The 22,940-nt window shown below is 38.7% G+C and overlaps 1 protein-coding gene across 1 annotated transcript in view; it reads right to left on the reverse strand.

Annotated features, from left to right (window-relative positions):
• st6galnac3 (ST6 (alpha-N-acetyl-neuraminyl-2,3-beta-galactosyl-1,3)-N-acetylgalactosaminide alpha-2,6-sialyltransferase 3) overlaps positions 1 to 22,940 on the reverse strand; it is a gene marked incomplete at its 3' end in the record, with an annotated part of 59,402 nt that overhangs the window by 13,560 nt on the left and 22,902 nt on the right. Inside the window, exon 3 of the mRNA XM_080034754.1 lies at positions 20,517 to 20,926. Coding sequence (XP_079890880.1) covers positions 20,517 to 20,926 — 410 coding nt within the window. The remainder of the gene's footprint in view (positions 1 to 20,516; positions 20,927 to 22,940) is intronic.

A 22,940-nucleotide genomic window follows, 5' to 3' on the forward strand; every position in this document is an offset into this window, starting at 1 on the left:
GGCTCACACTCAATCTCTGCCCCTATGTGTTTTCATCACGTCTATCCACAATTTCTCTCTCTCTCTCTCTCTGACCCTTTCAGCTCTGTCATCCCTCGTTCTTTCGTACTCAGTGTTCTGACCCAATGTTCCCCTTCCTTCCCCCCTCAACCGAGTTAATGGTTGTGTTGTCGTCCCAAAGCAGATGTCAATACAGTGGAGTGGAGTGAGAGAAAGATGGAGGACAGAAGAGGGCTGGCACAAATGGAAAAAGAGGTTTTGAACTCCCTGTGCGGAGGAGCTGATGTCCTATAGCAAACAGCCAACCATCGTGACACTGCCCTGGCATTTTGTGGAGCAAAGGACCCCAAATGAATAGCTAATTCTGGCTACGGTAAGTTCACTGCCTCCGGAGTCAAATTGTGCTCCATTTTATGCTGATGGAAGGACTAGTGGGGAGGGGGACTGAGGAGTCTAGATATAACCATCCAGTTAGAAATTCATTGTTCCCTGATGTGTCCCAGAAAAATGTCAGAGCATCAAAAGCACTAAATATATAATATTATATTCAGCTGCACATTGTCATCACCACATAACCTTTTCTAAAGTGAAATTTCAAAGCCTGCGTTGGCAAATGTCACGATATTCAGCTTTTGAAAACAACTTTTGAGCGAGGTGGCCTGTGACCGCTATTTTAAAGTAAAAATACGACTCTAATATCAGCTGAAAAATGGAGGTGCAACAGTATAATACGCCTCATTAACCTGAGGAAATGCTGCAGACGTGAAAAGAAGCACATTTATAATGGCTAAAAGGTATTGAGTCTGGCCCAAGCCCAGATTCTGGTAGGTAAGTATTTTTAAAGGAATAGCTTGTCTGATGTTTCTGATGAAATGACCAGCCTGTCAACTTCTGAAGGTGATATCTGCATCATTTATCTTTGCACTATTTAATCCAGTGCATGAAACAGCATTTACAACTGAGCTAGAATTAGCATGTTTGCTTTGAACATAAATCTCAAAATGTGTTTATACTCATTCTATTATACTCATTTGAAAATTATAGGAAAATCTGATATAATATAATCATAATTGAAAAGCATGGATGTCAATATTGTATTGGGCCCTTCGAAACTTACTAACTTTTCAACCACTTACGCCCCCCCCCCCCCCCTGCTTATAGCAGACTATGTTTTAGAAGTTAACATTGCCTTTATTTATTCATGTTAATCTAAATGTACAAAGAAGAGAGAAGAAGAAAATACATTAAAATACTCTGCAAGATGGAGAGCTGCTTCATCTAATTTTTCATCTCCCCCGCTGCGTCTTTGTGCTGTTGTCCTGATCTATGCTGCTGTGTTGTTCACTGACACTCTGCATGAGGAGAACATCCATCCCCCAGACCTGCTCCAACATTTGTCCCCCTGTCGAGTTGACAAAATAACCCACAAACACCCAAATGACCGAACAGATGGTGCTAAACGGCGAAAGCTGAAAAACAACATATTTTATCTTGCTTGCGGCCTCCTTCCCAGCATCCTCAGAGCCATCGTTCGCACATGACATGCACAGACATAACAGCGAGGGGGTTTTCCACTGATCTCCTCATCTCCGCCTTGTAACCATGGCTTTAATAATTCTCTCAGTGCAGAAGAAGGCAGCTGATGCTTTTATGGCCACCACCACACCAGCTGATTCCTCTCGTTAAATTCTGCAACACCCAGAGTGAGTCTGGAGCAAAGGCTCGGAGAAGAAGACAACACGCTTACATCTTTAAAGCTTTAGTGCGTAACTTCTGTCGAGGTATTCTGAGTCAATACAACAACACTGTCAGCACATCTACGTGAGGTAAGCTTTAGGCCATTGATGGATTTTATTCCTTCTGCTGTACGTTCAGGTTTTTCTTAGCAGTAGAATCAACAACTGAAATATTTCTTGGGAGCTTCTTGGGATTTTTCTGAGCAAGGAACATTCCCACTTTATGTGGGATTAAAGCAGTATCGTCTTTTACCTACCTCTTAAATAACAATTTTTAAAATTCATATATCGGTGCTATTCAGTGATTCATTTCAGTTCCACACATATCTTTGATTATACATTATAATTGACTCCGTGCCTATCTGTCAAATACACCACTGCCAGGTGCCATTACCTTTAAGGAAAATTCTGAAAGTCTGAAGTATGAAGTATGAAATTCTTTCAGAACTTTTGACATAATAAAAAAGTATTACATTCCTAATTTTCAATACACCCCAAGGAGAGGAAGATAATATTTACTATTGGAGAAAGTTAATGTTAGTTTAATCAAGTGTGCCTGCAGTGCAAAGCTCTAAGGCAACACTACTTGAAATTCGCCACCCTAATTTTTCCAAAACCATATTAGTATTCTTCCCTGTGAAAGATTGCCGATGGAAATCTTCCCGCAGCTTTGCCAGCACACTCACACAAAAATACACCGTCTTTTATTTGAGTGTAAGCCAACCGTTTTCACCAAAAAACTGTGAAAAAATTATTCTCCACAGAAAAATAATGGGGAATCGAAATCTGAATGTTCAGAACTAGAATGGGTGACATCATCCCCTTTTTAAATAAAAAACCCTTTAACTTGTTAAAACTGGCACAAATGTCACTTTACAAAGGGAATGTTCACATCAAAACGTAGGTAATCTTGTTCTGGTCGTACGGATTTGACAACAAAACCAATCAGACACATTTTGATCCGTGAGCCTCCAAGTGACAAGAAGTTGAAGCAACTGGCACACAGATTCACATATTTAAACTCAAATTTCTCTCCCTCGTCGTCTGAAACAACTGGGCAGACATCTCTCACCGATTATATAACCTCATTGCTCATTTTAAAAGACAAAGCCAGATTAGTGGACTGTAGCCACGGCCACACACATACGCTAAGCATATTTACTGTAACATTTTTGGGCATTCGGCTTTCGTGTTAATCCTCAGCAGTGAGCAATAAATGGAGCCACAGATTCCTACTTGGTTTCAAATGATTTGGGTATTTTTAGTTATCAATAGCTCATGTTTTGCGCCGGTTCTATGTGTATTTCCAGTATTCAGTCTCTCTCTTATTGTCTGAGAGGAAGGAAGGAAGTCGAACCAATTTTCAGACCACGGTGCAAGACTTAATCTCAATAGTAAAACACTAAAAGGTTAACTCTTATTTCAGGAAGGAGGACCACACACTGCGAGAACTCAAGAAGAGAAATACTTAATTGATCCCCGGGGGAATTAGGTTACGTTAAAGTTGCTCCAACTCTGAATAACAGAGTAGTATTTCTATTAGATAGATTAGATATATTGCAGGCTTAAAGTATTACACAGTTACAAAAGCCACGCCATGCATGACACATGTTTTGAACTGAATGCTAACTTGCTTACAATGACTATGCTGATGTTTAGTAGGTATACATTGAGCATGTTAGCATTCATCTTATGGTCTGATAGTTAAAATGCAATACACATATTTTATTAAATATTTTAGTCACATCAACATGGGAATAACCAATCAAAATAGGGGGCAGTGTGAGAATCACAACAACCACACCTCATCTGTATGTATCGCACAACCACGTATGCATTCTCCAACATGTGTGACTCATGGTGTGTGTGTGTTAGGGTTTGAATTTAAATTGACTTGGAGAAAAAGACAATGCTGCCACAACACAATAACAAAAGGAATTTTAAAAAGCCTCCCCTGCTGAGGAGAACACAAACTGAATATGAAGCAACTTAAACTAGTTCATATTCCGTGTGACTGTAGGGCTTAATACTAGCTTAACATTTACTTTCTTGGGTTGGTGGGGACCAGAAAAGCAAAATATTAAAGTTCCAGTTCATCTGAAACTCAAGTAACAGCTTCTGCAAAATCTGTTTTTCACACACACAAAAAAAGAAATAAAATGTTTGTAAGGTAAAATTATTCTGGTCAGTTTAAGAGTCCTTTTAAGAGTTTTAAGAATATTTTGATGATTATCGGTATAATGTATGTATCTAATATATATTGGCCAGTAGTATCGTGATATGAGATTTTCAAATCTATACACAGTATACTTAATAAGCACTGATGGGTATTTCATTTGTTTTCCAGGTAATAAGGTAAATATTAAAACTTTTTCAGGGGATCACCAAAGTTGCACGTCACCATGGATATTTGTACCAAATTTCATAGTGATTAGTCTGATGGCAGTCAAGATATCTTAGTCTGTATCAAAGAGGTGAATTGACTGAGCAACATACCAACATCTCTAGAGCCATGACTCTTGTGCGGCTAAAAATGCCAACATTTACAAGTGACAGCTTCACTTCTCTTTAATATCATGGTCAATAAATTATCTTTTATCTCCATTTTAGATTGCAATTTCGAGACATGCCCTTAGGCTTTTGGGTAAATGTCAAGGGCATTTTTTACTGTTTCCAACATGGACTAAATCAGGGGTTTTCAAAGTGTGAGAGAGTGAGCCCCCCCTCAGAGAACAAATTCCCCCCCCCCCCTCTCCCCCCCTGCCATAACGGAAATCACTGGACTAAATGATTAATTGATTTAAAAAATATATATATATATAATATATGCTCTCTCGGATTCAGGTCAGTAACATCATTCGTGCAACAGTTTGTGCTGTTGATAAAACAAAAAAAAGTACTTCATGGTATAAAAGCCTATTAGCTTCACTTATCAAAGAGTTGACAAAAAGCCTTGAGTACAAGCCTCACATCATTATCCGTGACCCTGAGCCAAGAACTTAACATCAAAGTAAACAGCATTTGTTTCTGCTAAAAGAGCACAGTCTGATTTATGTATTATTCAAAGTGAGTAGAAAGTGTCTTTGATATGAATGCTTCATGCAGGTTGAGAGGTTTATCTTAACCAACATAAAGAGTAGGCTTTAAAACATAAAACCCTTACCGTCTTTGAGGTGTCAAAACAGGCAGCATTAGTGCTACGTTCCCCTCAGCAGCCACGGCAACAGCACTGTTTCTACAAGAGCCATGAACTATCCATGAAGATTTATTTGTCAGAAAAAGGCGAGTTGCACAAATGACTGAAGGTTAAAGCCTCTGGAAACCTTGTCTAAAATAGTAAATATTAATATAAGATATCAAGGTTGGGTGTCTCAATAAGCTTCTACAAAAATCTGGTTGAAAAAGAAATGTTAATAAACACTATATATCGTCTAGACCGTTATGGCTGTATCGAACGGTCTCCATGGCAACAGTTATTGATTTTATTGAACGTTTGGGCAGAGAACTGCCGTGATTGATTCAAAATACTTATTGTGAAATAAGAACCAGAGCATAGCCCGCCTCATCTAAACCTAATTTCTGTAAAGTTTATCAAACTTAAATGACAATATCTTTATTTTGGATTGATAAATATGCCTAACTCTTTTCAGGTGCTTACTATCATGCAACTAACTACCTTAAATGACATAGTTAGAATAATTGGAGTTGGGTTTACAGGGGCTTTTAAATGGTGAGAAGAAGTCCAAAGCAGTAAAATAAAAACAAAAACATAGGGAGTAAACGTCTGAGGTAAGTGGGCAACTATGAAAGCTCTCCAGCCTATTCAACACTATAATGGGATGCCTGGCCCACACCAGGGGGATTTAAATACCCACGGATTAGCAAAACAGATGAGGACCGATTTAAGAGATTTCTCCAGGGACGGTTATCAAGACAAAGACCTAAGAGGCAGAATTACACAGAAGAACTACTGATTATCATTGATCTAAAAGCTCAATAATCAATTAATCTCGCGGGTACGGCTGAATAATTTATAGCAGCCTTGTCTCTCTCTCTCTCTCTCTCTCTCTCTCTAGCGTCTAATAGTAATCCCAAGTATTAAACTCTCCCTGACTGCTCAGCCAGCTCTTAGATCACACCGGGGTCCCTGCTCTATACAGCGTAAGGAGATTCATGGCTCCTTGAAAAAGAAATGTTATACGACCTTAATATGCAAAAAACCCACTCACTCCTGGCTATGCAGCAGCGCTCCTGGTTTTACAGGAGGCTTACAGCGCACGCTGAAGTGATTTTACATTTTCATATTCACCACACACACACAACATTATGAAGATGGAAATGATGCCGCACACACATTAAAGTCTGACAGGTGTGACGGACAGAATTATTAAAGTGATTACTCTTCCTTTAACGTTCCAATATATTCACTAATTTGACACATTTACACAATGCCAAATTGTTATTCTCTATCTATCTATCTATCTATCTATCTATCTATCTATCTATCTATCTATCTATCTATCTATCTATCTATCTATCTATCTATCTATCTATCTATCTATCTATCTATCTATCTATCTATCTATCTATCTGTCTATCTATCTATCTATCTATCTATCGGTACAGGAAGGAGATGCATCCATTATGTTTGTTAGAATTCAAGGACATACACAATGTGTTGTAGTGTTGTATAGTAGATACAGCCTTTCATGCCTCTATATAAATACTGAACAATAAACACTGACGTTGTATTATTACATGAGAAAGTAGTGCAATATGGTATAAATTGAAGTAATGCATGCATCAACATTACTGAGACTTGGAAGGCCAGAAAAAAAACTGACCAGAAAGTAAAATATCTCATTTCACCAAACTCTGCCGGGGGAAGAAATCACCATTGGAAATGTCTCACACGGATTACTATGATTTGTGTATCAATGCTTTTAAAAACCAAATACAAAATGTGAAGCAGTAATAGGCTGTGTTAGCTGACAGAGTAGAAACCCTAGAAAGCTGATGTTTACGGCGAGAAGAGGCGATGATCTGTTTGTGAAGACTGTACGACTATAATCTGAAGTGACTTCTACAGATCCAATTTAGAGTTGAACATGTAACAGAAGCGTCTCTGACTGGATGCATTAGGGCTGATGCTGCACAGAACACCATTCTGTCCCAGGACGCTGATAGGGCATCCATCTTTGTCCGGCTCGCTCCACTAAAAGCATTGCTTGAAGTACATCAAAGGGTGAGTGAGTGTCAGGTTATTCATATAATATATTGAGTGGCAAGAATCTAGTTTTTAGCCCAACGTAACTTCAGAGAAAGTTACGTTGAGTGTTCTTGTATTCTCACTAGTATTTACTTGTAGTACCTTTCCTGCAGAAAAAAATATTATATTAATATTTATCTGAGACAAAATCAACCCTTTCATAAGCTGGTTTTTGTCCAAGCGAAAGTGGTAAGACAGACAAAAGCAGCAAAAAAAATTATTTAGTTGAAAATTGTCTCTAATTCTTTACTTACTAGAAAATGTCAACGTTGTTTCAACTCTTTTTAACATTCTACTCTATATTCTATTAGGTTTAAATGTTTCAAAACTAAACGTTTCAACTGAATCCTTTTCACCACTGCATATTTTGCAATGTCATTTCCCAAAGGGGGTTACATCCCCTCCTCAAAATGCTTTTTAATGAGAATATATAACTTGAAAGGACAAATTAAATTCTTATGAAAAGCAGAAATGTGCAAAAAACTATCTGTTGCAGACACGTATTCTTAATGACCACTGACACGCACACACAGAGCCTTTTGTTATGAGGCTATTTTACCTCTTCAGAGTGTTATTTCTCTGCGGCCACAGAGGCATTTGATCTAATAAGGCTTATTAGATGAGGCTGGGTTGCTACATGACTAGTGGTGCAGGTGTGTGTGTATGTGTTTGGGAGATTTCGCCCAGCTCATTCAATCGGGAGCCGCGAAGCAGAACAGAAAATGCATTTACTGCCTTTGAGGCTGCGGGCTTACCATCATGTCTACATGCATTACTGCCTAGTTTCCACTGCACAAATGAGAATGTATTTAAATGCGCCAGGGAGTAGACACAGTTTACTAAACGAGGGTATGACAAAAGGTTTCATCATGTCGTATGTTAGAAAACTATTGGTTATATAAAAGAAATGGCTGTTTATTCTAACAATGTTTAGTTCATTTCAGAGCACTGAAGATAAAGAAAACTACATTAACTGCAATGCCAACAGTATGTGAATACAATAATGTCCTCAGCTACAAAGAGTGATCCATAAAGAAATATTTTCTCAGTGTGCTGTGAAATAGCTTGACTGGCTTACGTGCTGGTTGAGGTGAAGGTCAAGGTGTAAGTGTTGTCGGGCCTTAAATTGATACTTGATTCAAGTGGTAAACCGTAGATTTCACCGTCTGGAGTGATCATACAAAAGATGCATTGTACATTATCGGGTTGTGTAATTACAGTTCCAAGGGTAGCTGTTCACATCCAACCTATATTGACAGCAAAATACATAATTATCCTCAGTATTTCCATGAAAATAACATTAAGTTTGAAAACATGAATACTGCGGCGAATAAACTAAACAAATTTTTTGTTATGGTTGGACCGAATTTGGCCATGAGAATCTGTGAGAAGAGTATAGGGGAGTCTGCGGAAAAGGATGCGTCTCTTCAACACTCCATGTTTTTAAAGCCAGTCAAGGCCAACGAGATTAGTGAGATTTTACTCGGAATCCAAACAAAGACCTCAAGAGACTCGCTAGGGCTTCACATGAAAATAATAAAATCAGTGCAAGAACCTTTAACACATATTTGTAACTTATCTTTTCAAACAGGAATTTTTCCTTGTAGCATGAAAGTAGCTAAGGTTATACCATTACATAAGAATGGTGATGAACATTCATTTACAAATTATAGACCAGTCTCAATTTTACCACAATTTTCAAAAATTCTGGAAAAGTTATTTAACAATAGACTAGATGATTTCATTAATAAACATCAAATTCTTTATAACAGTCAATTTGGCTTTAGAAAGAATCATTCCACTGCGCTGGCCTTGGCTGAATCGGTAGAAATTATTAGTAATGCTATAGATCACAAATTGTACTCTATAGGAATTTTTATAGACCTCAAAAAAGCTTTCGACACTATAAATCACGACATCCTTCTCAATAAGCTTGAGAATTATGGCATTAGAGGTATAGCACGGGACTGGGTCAGAAGTTATCTACAGGACAGGAAACAATATGTGAAATTAGGGGAGATCACATCGACATGCTTAGATATTGTTTGTGGGGTCCCTCAGGGGTCAATTTTGGGGCCGAAATTATTCCTGCTTTACATAAATGATATATGTAAAGTTTCGAAGGTCTTAAAGTTAATTTTATTTGCTGACAACACAAACATCTTCTATTCAGGGAAAGATCTGAATAATATGGTTGAGATTGTAAACATTGAATTGACTAAGTTACATGGGTGGTTAAACCGAAATAAGTTATCACTAAATTTAGAAAAAACTAAATTTATGATGTTTGGTAGGAGAGCAGCAGATGTTTCCGTGAAAATCCAGGTAAATGGGATAGATATTGAAAGGGTCAAGCAACACAAAGTCCTAGGGGTAATAATTGATGATAAGTTAAGTTGGAAACCGCAAGTTAGCCATCTTAGGGGCAAAATAGCCAGGAGTATTTCAATACTTTGGAAATCACAACATTTTTTCAATCAAAAGGCCTTACTTGTATTATACTGGAGTTTAGTTTCCCCACATCTGCATTACTGTGCCGAGGTGTGGGGAAACACTTACAAAGGTAAATTGCACCCCTTGGAGATTCTTCAAAAAAAGGCAATAAGAATTATATACCAAGCAACTTACAGGCCACACACTAATAACTTCTTTATTGAAGGTAGAATTCTCAAATTACGTGACGTGGTAAATTACCACACTGTACAAATGATTTACAAGGCTTCAAAAAAAAAGCCTTCCTGTCAGTTTACAAGAAATGTTTGAAGAAAGAGGAGTTTCGCATGATTTAAGAAGAAAAAGAAAATTCACTGATAAAAATATACGGACCACACTTAAATAATTTTCGATTTCTGTAAAGGGTATTAAATTATGGAATGAACTTGATGAAGATGTCACAGGGAGTTGCAGTTTGCGCAATTTCAAAAAAAATTATGTCTCAAAAATTATGGAAAATTACAGACTGAAAGCTGAGCACTAATAAGCGGAGCAAAAGGTGAATGTCACTATCATAACATTATTGTAACGCTGAGCACATTGGGCTTACTAATAAGCTGAGCACAAGGTGAATGTCACTATCATAACATTATTGTAACGAATAATAGAGGTCAGCAGACTTGTATGGGTTTGAATACTTTTGCAGATGTGTCAATGAATAATGAAAATTTATATAAACAATAAACTAATTTATTTTTTTATTTTTCTGTAACAGTAAATGTGTATCTGTGTATCTGAATCTGATGAAAATGGGGGCGAGACCTGATAAGCCTTTGGCTTCTTCCGTCACCCTTCGGACAACACAAAGTATAATGTATGATGTGAAAGTGATAATTGTGTATTGTGTGGAATTGTCTGAAAGAATAATAAATAAATATAATTTCTTTCTATATAGCCCATTGTTACAAATAACAATTTACTTTACAACCAGTACTGCACACAGTCTTTGCCTTACATTTAGATAATGAACAACCTCATGTCAAGGTTTCAGTTATTTTCTAGTTGCATATTACGTTATAATAGCACAAAATAGTTACACCTGATGTGTTTTGCCTGATAATCCATATGGTAACTTCTGAACCCGTACATTTCTTTTGCGTCACACCTGAATGTATAAATAAATACCTGGCAAAACAAGCAGCAGATATGAACCCATCACAGTTCTTGCTCTTTTCATGTGGCTTCACCCTAGACTATCTTCAAAGGAGCCGCTAATCAGCTACAATCAACATGTGTGCAGGCTCCAGAGCTAAGCCCAAACCCTTAAAGGCACAACGTTAAGCCCCTACCACACGTTTATCCACCAACATCAGCGCCAGATCTCATGTGCTCGAGTGTCTGAATGGGAACAAATCTCCTGTGGTAATCCTTCGAGGAGAGAGGGTTGTTGTAGCTGCATATTAATGACCAAATACCTGAGCTGCATAACACAACATTTTAGGCCAAAAGTATTAATCAAATTGCATAAAAAATATAGACACTCTATATACATATGTGTCCACATACTTTTGGCTATAGAGTGGCAAAGTTGTGAGTCCATTGGTAATAAACTATGCTATTTTTTGCCTTTTTGCCTTTCTAGACAGAGAAACATCTAATGACTGAAGCCTGAATGTCCTTCCCCCGCTAATAGTTTAGCTAACATCCTTCGAGTGTTATTACATCATTAGGAGCGAAATGCAAACAGACTTTAAGGAAGACTGCACTTGGCCTTCAGCTGACAGCTTGCCTCTCCCACTCCGACACACGCCCTCGCTTCTCTGTCAGACGGGGTCACGAGCACACAGAAATGTGGCGCTCTCATAGTGGGTAGAGCTCGTACCATTTGAGGCTTAGTCCTCATTGCTCTCTTTCTCTCTCTTTCTCTCTCTCTCTCTCTCTCTCTCTCTCTCTCTCTCTCTCTTTCTCCATTTCAACTCTGTCACTATACAACTGTCAAATAAAGGTGAAATAAAAAAATTAAATATAAAAAAACGTACACAAAGTGGCACTGTAACGACTTCCTTATTCTTCTGAATTGAACGGTTGTGACCCCATGAACATCCAACCCAGAAGAATGCCGGCTCTTGTTTGTGTTCCAGGGTTTCCAGTGGCTTCATTTAATAAGATAATTTCACAGCAATTACAAGCTTTCAAAACAGAAACGTAATGTCATTACACGCTTGCACAGTGACAAGCACTTGGTTTCGGATGGAGAGCGACAGTACTGATTTCTAGCGGTTTTGTATACAGTTCGAAAATGAAGGACTCATGTGGAGAGAAACACAATGAATTCTTCGGCACACTTTTCTTTTCAAAAGACGCGTCGTGATGAGCATGAAATTACACTCCCCGTGTTGGTGCTGCAAACATGGTGTTTCAATCTTCAACATGAGCCAACAGAAACAATCCTGCTATCAGCCGTTTCCTCTTCTATACACAAAGCAATTATAGATACAGTTACATACCTCGCACCACTGTAAACAATAGTCCGCACACTGGTGGTTAATCATTTTGATATTAAAAGCTCTCCATCACATCAGGACTTCCAATTTTTTTCAGCTGCTTTGATTTTCTCTGTGTGTTGATTGAAGCGATATAGACAGTGTAAAAGTGAAGGGACTTCAGCAAATTAGTCTTTTCTTGTTCTCTTTGTTAGCACATATAATAGAAGAACGAAAGAACCTATCTGAGCAGAAATATGTGGAGGCGTTTCAGATTCAACACAACACAAAATGATCAGTGAACAAGAGTATTTATAAAATGTATTACTATAACACTAAAGTGGAGCAGCATGGATAATGTAAATGAACTGAATGTCAATTCTACAACATATTGTTTCTTTAATGCAGCATTTGACATTACATTACTTGGTTTTCAGATAATGTTATCCCTGTTTGGATGCAATGTCTGTGTATTAACACAGTATTTCTTCGTCCTTTTTGGGAGCTCATGTGCACCCAATTTCATCGGTGGTGCTACCATGAAGGAACCTGTGAGAGGCTTTGGAAGTTTGATGGTTATGTTTGTTTGATATAAACACATATATTCCGACTTGGCAGACCAATGAAAAAAACGTCAACAAATAAAACCCATAAATAGAGTTGGGTAACGCAAACTATGCCAATGGGTCATTGTAATGTCAGCTAAAGGTAAGCAATGGTGTTCCAGGACAGGTTAAATTGATTTCATCTGTACAAAATGTCCTGCAGTAGGCCATTGTCCGTGAAATAGGCCGACTATAAAAACTTGAAGCTGTATGAATGTTTGTTTGTTGTACTAGCCAGCAAGAGGCGACCAGATATTCATCGCGAGTATCTAAACATTTTTGTAAATAATTTCTTACTACAGAGGAGTTTGGCTAAATTGCTATCGCCCTAGTAAACCTGCCCGATTCGGGGGTTAAGACATATTAACTTCTGGCACAGGGTCCTGTAATGTGTCAGGATGTGAAAATCAATGACTTCTTTATGGTCTGTCCAGGCTTTAAGGACTTCAGTCAGTCCAGCAGGGAGACACACCAGGCAAACAAATAGTTTTTTCAAACGCTGGTCCATTTTGAGATTTCTGGCTATTTTGCTTCCACAACTTGTATTCTTTCTCTCAGTATAAATCAAAAGGTCCAAAATATACTGTACACTCAAGTATTTATTTACTAAACCTATATGTTTGCGTGTGTATATCTCTACTATACAACAATCTTTAACAGCCATTATCAACATACATTTTTTTCAATACCCTTAACATAAAAATGTAACTTCTTTAAGGCACTTTATGTCAATCTAACTTTAAATAATCATTCTTAGCATTATTCGGAACTTTATAACAGATGGAGTTGTTCATATTTTGTCTCATCTATGATACAGTTTACATTACATTTTATATAAAAGTTAACCCACCTGCAGCGTCTCGCCTTAAATTGCAAAACTCAAATCGTGTTGCATTATCAGGAGACAAAAACAAACCTAAAGCAATTGCACGGACATGAGAGATTTCCTGGATAGTAGAATGTTTTGTTTGAGTACAATATGAGTTAATACAAGCAACTATTTATTCCACTGAGACGGTGTCAGGAAAATCCTCTCTTCTGCTGTTCCCAGTGCACCCTCTACATAGCACTTCCAGGCCGTTCTATCAGTAAACATCATCAAAGGGTCTCAGATCTGCGACACATGACTTCTGTAAAGAGCTATTCACAATCGCAAACACTGAAACGCGATCTCTCAGAGCGTGATTATTAACACTGAGGGGCTGTTGAACTAAATTATGTTTCATTTTCAACCTAAACTATTTTAGGCTGAGTAAGCGCTGCCTGCCAGAGGGTACTTAACACTCCTATGAAGTGGACGGCTGGAGATTATGAAGCATGATTACGCAGTTGTGACATTTAAGCTAATAAAAAACGGATTAAAATAAAATTCACATCATAATCGGAAAGGCCCACGAGAGCGAAGCATCAGCCATTGAGTTCATCCACCATTACACTGACTCACTGATTTTGAATTGCAGATGAAAACATCCATTGTTGGTTCTTTCACCAGACTACTATTTAGCCTTTTAAAGGATCATTTGTGTTATGTGTCACTTTGACTACCGTGGCCCCGGGGTTCAAAACAATTTGGTTCTGTCCAATCACATACGAGCAGAGTGGTCTGACTCTTTCTGTAATCCTAAATGTTGTTGTGCTTCTGAAATGTCGTGTTTAGTGGAATGTCATCGTGTGTTTTGATGCTCTGGGCCACCGTATACTTTTTTCACTTCTCACTGGTATGTTGCCGCTAATTCAGTCTGGAAAATAACTTAATTGACCTTTTACAATTGATAAGATTCAAATTTGGTCATAGTTCTTAAATTGCATTAATTGCGGCTTTAAATCACACACACACACACACACACACACACACACACACACACACACACACACACACACACACACACACACACACCTACACCTCTCATCTAGTAACCAGAACAAGAAACCAAAGCATTCATCGTCAATTAATCTCTAAAAAAAACATGCCACATTACAGATTTACTATGTCTTCTTATTACTGTTGTAATGTTGAGGCCAGATGTGACACCGTGAAATATTGTTCTTAAAGAGGACTTAACTAATTTCATGCCGCGTGCGTATGAGAATGATTCGGTGGCGATGTAGTAAACTAGAGAACACAGACGTAAATGAGCTATGACTAAACGACACAGCTGTTTTCCTGAAGTGAAAGGTGACCTGCAGAGTTCTTGACCACACGTTGTGATTCTGGGTAAATGTTGTGATGGGATTATGCACACGACCCTCACAACGACAAGGATGACATGACAAACATTTGGTTTAACTGCAGATGTACAATATATGCAAATAAGTGGTAGATTTTGGAGTTGAACAGCTGCTCGACGTCCTTGTCTTCTAATTTAAGATGCCTTTTTTCCCCCTTTTTTTTTTACAGAAACGGGAGTTAATTGCAAGACAGATGTGATGCTATAAAAAATGTTGCTCATTAAAAACAAGTTAATGTTCATCTAATTTCACGCAGTATGTGTTGACGAATGATTAGCAGAAATGTAAGTGTACACTTAAGTAAATGAGCTATGTCTAAATGACACCTGTGTTTTCTTTTGAATGTATTATGTTTATGATAATAGCCGTGTCGTTGGAAGCTTGAGGTCGAACATGAGCGTGAGGTTGACTTTGGCCTGATTAATACAAATATTAGTGTGTTTAGCAGATCTAAAAGCGTCAGTAAGCTGGAAGGCCAATTGCTGTGGTGATGGGATTGTTGGGTTATTGGTTTGAAAGGTAGCAGATGCTGTTTCACATTCCAACAATGCCTGTATTGTAATCCCCACATTAGTGTGGCTGTGGCTACCATGACTGTGTATCTGTTTTTTCCCCCGCCCTCTTGATAGCCTGCCGGAAGTGACCCTGGGATGGTGCTAACTCATTGATTCCACTTTAATTTTCTAATTTCGATCGTTTTCCGACTTACATTGCGAGATCGTCACACCGCTAGTCATCCAACATGTTTGTGAACTAAACTTTTATCTCAAAGAGTTGCCAAGTCTATCACATAAATGTTAAGACGCCCTTCTGCTTCTGTAAAATGTCAATGCGAGTTGGAAGAGAAGCTTCAAACGTATCTGAAAAAACTGTTTTTAAAACATTTTTAAGAAATCGTTATGCATAAAACATGATGGTCGTTGGTCGGAAATGTTGTTTCATGTTAGGATTACTTTCTAAATGTTCAAATAATAAAAGGAATATTGGTTGGAATGCTCAAGAAATGCTGACTCTCTTCAATAGGAAGAGACCATAGGTATTTATAGATACTCACAGGGACAAATACATTTTCCCACACTTACCCATGCTGTCAGAAACAGTGGGAGGGTGTCACTAATGTAAAACCATACACACACACACACACACACATTTCCACACACAGAAACAAACCTAATGCATATGCTATGAAGGAGCGGCTGGTCCCAGGTCAGGCAGGCCCAGGTGGCAGTGTTGTAAAGTGACACTGTGATTTAGTTCCTGTGTCGTCTTCAGGTCTGTTATCTCTAGTGCCGGTAACAGGGGCCGCGGCGATAAGGTCCGACAGGCGCACATGGGGGGTAGCACTGCTGATGGATAGGTCCAGCCTGTGTTACTTCCAGCCAAAGCACGCAGTTACATAAATCATATGTTTAAGCAGCTGTCACATACATTTACATCAGAGGCTGTGGGAAGACTTTGCACTGCCTTGACTTGCTGCTAAGCGAGGATTGTGTTTCTATTTATTTTAGAAAATTTTCTTTTTGATTTTTGTTGGATGGGGCAAGAGACGAGGACGACAAGAGTCAATTGTGGGAAACATATTTAAGTTTTTTTTGTATCATATTGATTTTTAATATTGCTGATACATTATTGTTATTGAATTTGTATGTACTATTATATGTGTATTATGCTTTGGCAATATTGTATTATTTACACATTCATGGCAGTAAAGCTTATTGATTGAATTGAATTGAATTGAACATTTTAGATTTGAAAGTGTGATGTCTTAGTGATATTTCTGAGTCTTTGAGATACACCTTCTCTTTGTCTGAAAATACATAAACATGGACGGTTTCCCTGCCGACAAAACAGCGATTCACACCAGCAGAATCCTGTGTATGTTATAATGTTAAATCTATTGTGTACTGAATTCAATAATCGGATGTTACAGAGCTTAGAAGATCGCTTCAAATTGATCTATATCTCTGTACATCCTTTATTCCAATTTTATATTACAGAATAATGTATAATATGTGCTATTTTCAAATTTTAATAGTTTGTTTTTTTGTAGGCAGTTTACGAGAAATCAATTTTCTTCTCTCTTTTCTTTCTTGGGAAATGATCCAGGAATCGTGCCAACAGGCTATAATTACACCGTGGCTACAGAATAACACCTCACAAGGAGAAAAACTATTTGTTTTAAAGATTTATGATACTTCTTTGTTTGCTCCTGGAGGTTTTACTGAAAAAGTTTTCCCTCCTGCACCCTTCATTTAAATCTTTCCAAGCTGTGAAGCAGCTCCTCCATTTCTACAAAGCAATCCATTGAATAACAATCAACACTCATGGTCTCTCAATAACATGCTGCCTGCCAAATTTAAGGTTTTTGTTCATACACTGCAAAAGGTGCAGAAATGAGGGCATTGAAAACTAAACAAAAAGCCTGATTGTATCTTTGTGCGAGGAGGCAAAAGAGCAACAAAAGAAGTTCTCAAAAAAAAATTTGAAAAACATTTTCTCCTCTCTGTGTAAAGAAATCTCAATTTGTAATCCAAGACAAGTCAAAAGGTCTAATGTGAAAAAAGTCTATAACTGTATAGTTTCGGACTTGCTTCAGGAGTACACATATTTTAGTATACTTGATTTTATCACACTACAAACTAAATCAGCTTGATGTAATTTAGACCTGTTACGGATTTAAAATCTGCTCGTCCTGATCATAGATTTGACGGAGGTCCTTGTAACCCCTCCACACCTCGGTCTTCTTAAGTTTAATTTCCTCACCTTTCATGCAGTAGGCACACAATTGGGACATACTTTCACTTATCTATTTCATCATAACTTGCCTCTTGATGTGACGTCACTTCCGGTGCACCCTGGAATGTGTGTCAGATTCACCCAAAAAAGCATACTGATTTCCACACTAAAAATCTCGACCGGATGTAAAAGGGCATCCAGTTATTTTTAAGCTTGCTGCATTTGACCACAAGAATTGGGACACCCTAAATCTTTTTCTACCATACTAAATAGCAGGAAAGTATGTATGGGCTTTGGAACGAAGGGGTTAAAGTCTGGTTTTAAATTACTGGCTGTGAGACGGTTACTCGGTCGACTGCTCTGTGCCTGATCAGCAAGTGAAAGCTGCTAGGCTGCTCGCGGCGGTCTGGATAATACGGAGTTGTCTTCGATCACTGCTCCATCTCCACCGAGCTGGTAATTATCCTGAGCACAGTGAAGCAAACGCCAAAAGCCAAACCCAGTGAACACACACACACACACACACACACACACACACACACACACACACACACACACACACACACACACACACACACACACACACACACACACACACACACACAAATGCTCAAGTGCTTCAAGAGTGTGTTATGAGGATGTGGACTTTAACATTAATTAAGGAAGTTTGCATGGACAAGCAAATGTATTTTTACAGTTCGTTATCTGACTGAAGGATCCACATAGTGATTGCAGTTACTCCCCTCTCTCGCTCTGTTATGGCGGTTTCACACCTGGCTGGTTTAGTTCGATTGAATCTTTGGTTCCCTGGTTTCCAATCAACAGTCGTACTCGGGTGAGCCAAAAGCGGACCAAATAAGCGTACCAAGACATTGTTGAAGAGTGAACTATGGTGCTGTTAGTTTGTGGTAAGAACGCGATGGGACTTTATCCGATCCAACTGCAAGGAAGCACTGTAGTTTCTTTCTGTAGTTTTCCAGCATGAATATTTAGACTAATTGTAAAGCAGTTGATCTGGCAAGTGGCTAATGCATTTTGGTTCACTTCAAAAACTAGTCATCTGATTAAGGACCACAGGACTACCAGAAGCGGACTATCAGGTTTGAAACCACTCTTACATTAAAAAATAATGCATTGCTGCACCGCCAGGCTAATTTAAAAGCTGTTACCATGGACACCAAATCATCCCTTAATACTTGAACAGGTGTAGTCAAGATTTAGAAAAAACAGACAATGAAATACACACACAAACTAACCTCTCAGAGCTCATCACACATTCATAACATTGTCTTGCATTGTTCACAGTCACACCTCAAGTTCCGTCTCTGTTGCCAAAATGGGTATAATGATAGAAGTGTTGCACGGCGTCCCAAAAGCATTATGTCCTGTAATGAGATCCCTCTCCCCCTGTGCATACCCTCCCTAATCCCAGGCCTGTGTCTGTGCTCTGTGGGCCATCAGAACAGCAGAGCCGGGCTGAACACGGACCCTCTACATGGAACTAGCTGTGAACCCTGCCATCCTGAATAAGACTGAGACAATGGAGCCGAAATGGAATGGATGCTACGCCTATTAACCGAACATGTTAATCCTCTTACAAAGTTAAAAGGGGTCTTGATGACATGAGGGAGAAGGCAGGAGTGTGTGTACAGCTCTGCGGAAATTAGCGGTGGCTATAGTCTGAGAAATGATCGTTGGTCCTAAACAATAGAGAGCGTGGAGCCCGGTTCAAATAGTCATTACCCTGCTATTCTCTTTGGGGGAATTTGAAAGAGAACAAAGTTGCGAGGTGGGTCTGTCTTAAAGCCCCCTGTAAACCCAAATCCATTCAATCCTTCTGACTATGTAATTTGGGGAGTTAGTTGCATTACAGTAAGCATACATAACTAAGTTTTATAACATTTATGAACATTTATTTTCAATACATTTTTTTTCAAAAGCTTAATAAGACACTTAACTTTTATATCATATATTAATTTTAACTATTTCAGACCAGGTTTCCAGAGGCATTAAAATAACACATAGCAATTTTAGTGTGGTTGCAAAATGTCTTTCCAACAGAGTATACAGCTCGAATAATTTGTGCCAATAAGTTGTGAGAGAAGTTGTAAGACCATGGCTGCCACTAGAGTGTTTAGACAGACTGCCAGCCTCATACTACCTCATTAACAGGATCACCCCCAGACCAGCGTTTGGCTGGATGTCTATAACCCAGCCAGCCCAATCCTACCGAGAGCGCTCATAACAGCGCCTCATAAGAGAATAGCCTCCAGTTATGGTAGGGAAAGTTAAGTAACTCACTTTGATCGCGCCTCATGAAAGGGAGGCATTTGAGCCAGGGAAAACACAGGGGCATTGGGCCGACCGTCTGCATCAATAAAGTCGATCTAATAGCAATGAACAGAGCAGTGGATGTCAAAAGCTCTGAGTGGTACATTCGTCAAAAAGAGAAATGGTAGGTCTCTGCTGTTAAATGCAGTGATCCTGTGTGCAAAAAAAACAGGAGAAAATAAACTAGTGGCTGTCCCAGACTCACAGAATTTCTCATTCGAAATCGGATCTGTCTGTTCAGTACAGAGATTCGACTATTAACAATACTATTCGGCAATCAGAAAGGTGCATTGGAGTTACAAAGCAACCTAGCTTTACTATAACTTAACAGCACCAAGCAGAGAAGAATCAATGTATATTTGCACAAACATGAATCTGCTTTGGTTGTTGCCGTTTGCTTTTGCCATTTCCAGTTTGGTTTGGATGCCCTCAAAAAGACGCTCAATGCTCATGCTCACAAAGTTCTTCTATGGTGTTTGACATTGCATATTATCGCCACCTACTGGACTGGCATGATGACGTCAGTGTTTTTCCTATGCTATTTTGCTGTCATACACACTGACAAAAAAAATAAAAAAAATAAACAACAGCTCAACTTGCAGAATCTACATCAGCTGCGGATGTTTAGACTGATGAATCATCAACGTTCAGGGTTCAAAGCCCTAAAAATAAACTAGACCATTGTCTGACTCACCTATCTTTGCCCGTCTCCTTCTTGAAGACCATGTCGCAGTAGTTCATGCGTTCCTCCGTGGTGACGTAGATGCGTGCGTGCGGGTAGTTCTCAGCCGCCTGTCGCAGCATGTTGTAAACGATGCCCTTGCCGTCCTTCCTCATGTTGCGTAGCGGCCCCCACACCACGTACACCGTGTCGTTGCTCTGGCCGAAGAAGTACTGGGGCTTCTGCAGCAGTAAGGGGACGCTGGTGTGTGAGACCACCCTCAGAGTGGTTCTCTGGCCCACGTCGCGTTCAAAGCCCCGCGTAGGAGCGTTGTTCATTCGCCAGATACAAGGGGAACGGTCTATCTGTTGCCCGGCGACCTGGCCCAACATCTGACCAGAGCTGGAGACAATGCTGCAGAGCTCACAATGGAGCTTCAGAGGCTGCAGGAGAGAGTCACAACAAGTCATTATTATAGGGCTAAATGCTACATTAAGACAAATCCAACTCAAGTCTGGAACCTCCAAAGGGGAACTTTTAAATTTGAATTAAACAGTTAGTTTTGTGTCTCTGATGATCATAAATGACCTGAAACAGCAAACGAGACCATCAGCGAAAACAACGCTATTTTTATACAGTAGTTATTATTAATGCTTTTGCACAGGTCCGATTTTTCCCTTGGCAATCTACGGCAGGCAGATTATTGTATTATTTTTTGTCTTTATTTTCAAGAATTTTGAATCAAAAAACTATTATATTTATTAATACTTTTCCTTCATATTATATAAAAAAAATCCTGCCAATTTCTTAAAAGTAATAATCTGATTAAGACTTGAAATTACCTCGAGACAGATTTATTGGAAGGAGATTGATATATTTTCAATACTAAATTGTAACCCCTGAGTGGGCTTTTCTTGTTAAATATACTGCATCCCATTTTGTTTCATTTTCACCTAATGGTATGTATGTTTATGATATACTTCATATGTATGTTATAATAATATTAAAGTGATGTTTTGGCACGGGGCTCGTGTGATCAGAACATAAAATAAAAACGCTTTTGATAATAATGTCATCTGGGTTTTACAGCCCTATATCATTTTCTTTTTAGTTCCTAAGATTAATGCAACTGTGCCAAGAACTAACATTGATTAAGTTAATTGAAAGTGGGACCTCGGAGGTTACAACTGAATCTTTATTGCGAAAAATACAGTTGAGGGAAGGATCATTTATCTTACTGTATGTTTTTTTATACATCCTATTATACTTTACTGGAGCAAAGGGATTTGTAATGAATCTTCAATAATAGCTCTTAGCTACGCTTGGCCAGGAGAGTAAGAAAGCCCTCTCTGAATTCAAAATGCGGAGATTTACCTAATTGAAGCTAATATGCTTGGTTTGTTTCGAGGAGATTAAATTTACTTAAGTGAATGAATGCAAGAGAAAGTTAGAAAGCAAAAAACCATTGTGTCATGACTAAGCCTTGTTTGATCATTTGCTTAATGGAGAGTAACTATATAATGTTACTGTTGTTGAATACAAATTGCATTTGTGCCAATGTTCTGGCCGACGAACTGGGAAACTCAGTATTGCTTCTTATGCGTTTAATCAACGAACGAGAGAGTTTGAGTTTGCAAAAATAATCCCATAAGACAATCTAGTAAATAATATTATGACTACATGGCTTATCAGCACTCATGTGACTCATTGTTGTGCTACAGAAGATCAACTGCTTAGAAAGGAAAAACAACAGACACTACAAAAAAGAAATTCTACAGGACATAAACCAGCCGTCAAGGCCACTGGCAGTCCCTGGTTACTTACTAGAATGTATTTGATTCTAAAATGACATAAAGTGAAAAAATATAGAGCGCAACTTAATGTTGTAAATAAACATGTCCTAACAAGCACACAGGAGCGTTTAGTGATGCTGTAAAGTGTATCTTTTGACCTGCTCTCGTGACTACCATTGAGCTAAGATAACCTGGATTTGGCAGGTTTCTGTCGCCTTTTCTTGAGCCGGAGAGTGAGGCAAAAAGCTAAGAATTAAAAATATTCACTAATTCCTAGAGAATGATCTCTGAACCCACAACGGCAGCTCTCTCTAGTTACTGGCTGGTTGAGACACACATCACTGCAGCCTTGAGCTGTCAGCAGCTTGTCCATCATGCCGGCTCCCTTAAGCCCCGCCCATAACACCTTCACTCCTCTCAGCTCTCTGATTGGATCAGCTCCGTGGGGAAATCTGACTAGATAACTGCATGTCACACACATGGCCTTGTGACTGGAAACCAGTGGTGGAATGTAAATAATAATTATAGACATTTACTAAAGTACAAGTTTGAGGCAAAAACATTTTCTTTTAATACAATTTTTTTCACAAAAGTCCTACATTCCACCAACACTCTTTAAGGCCTATAAATGCTACTTTATACTTCTACTCCACTACAATTCAGT

The sequence above is a fragment of the Ammodytes marinus genome (genome assembly GCF_949987685.1).
Source record: "Ammodytes marinus genome assembly, chromosome: 9".
NCBI classification, from domain to species: Eukaryota; Metazoa; Chordata; class Actinopteri; order Uranoscopiformes; family Ammodytidae; genus Ammodytes; species Ammodytes marinus.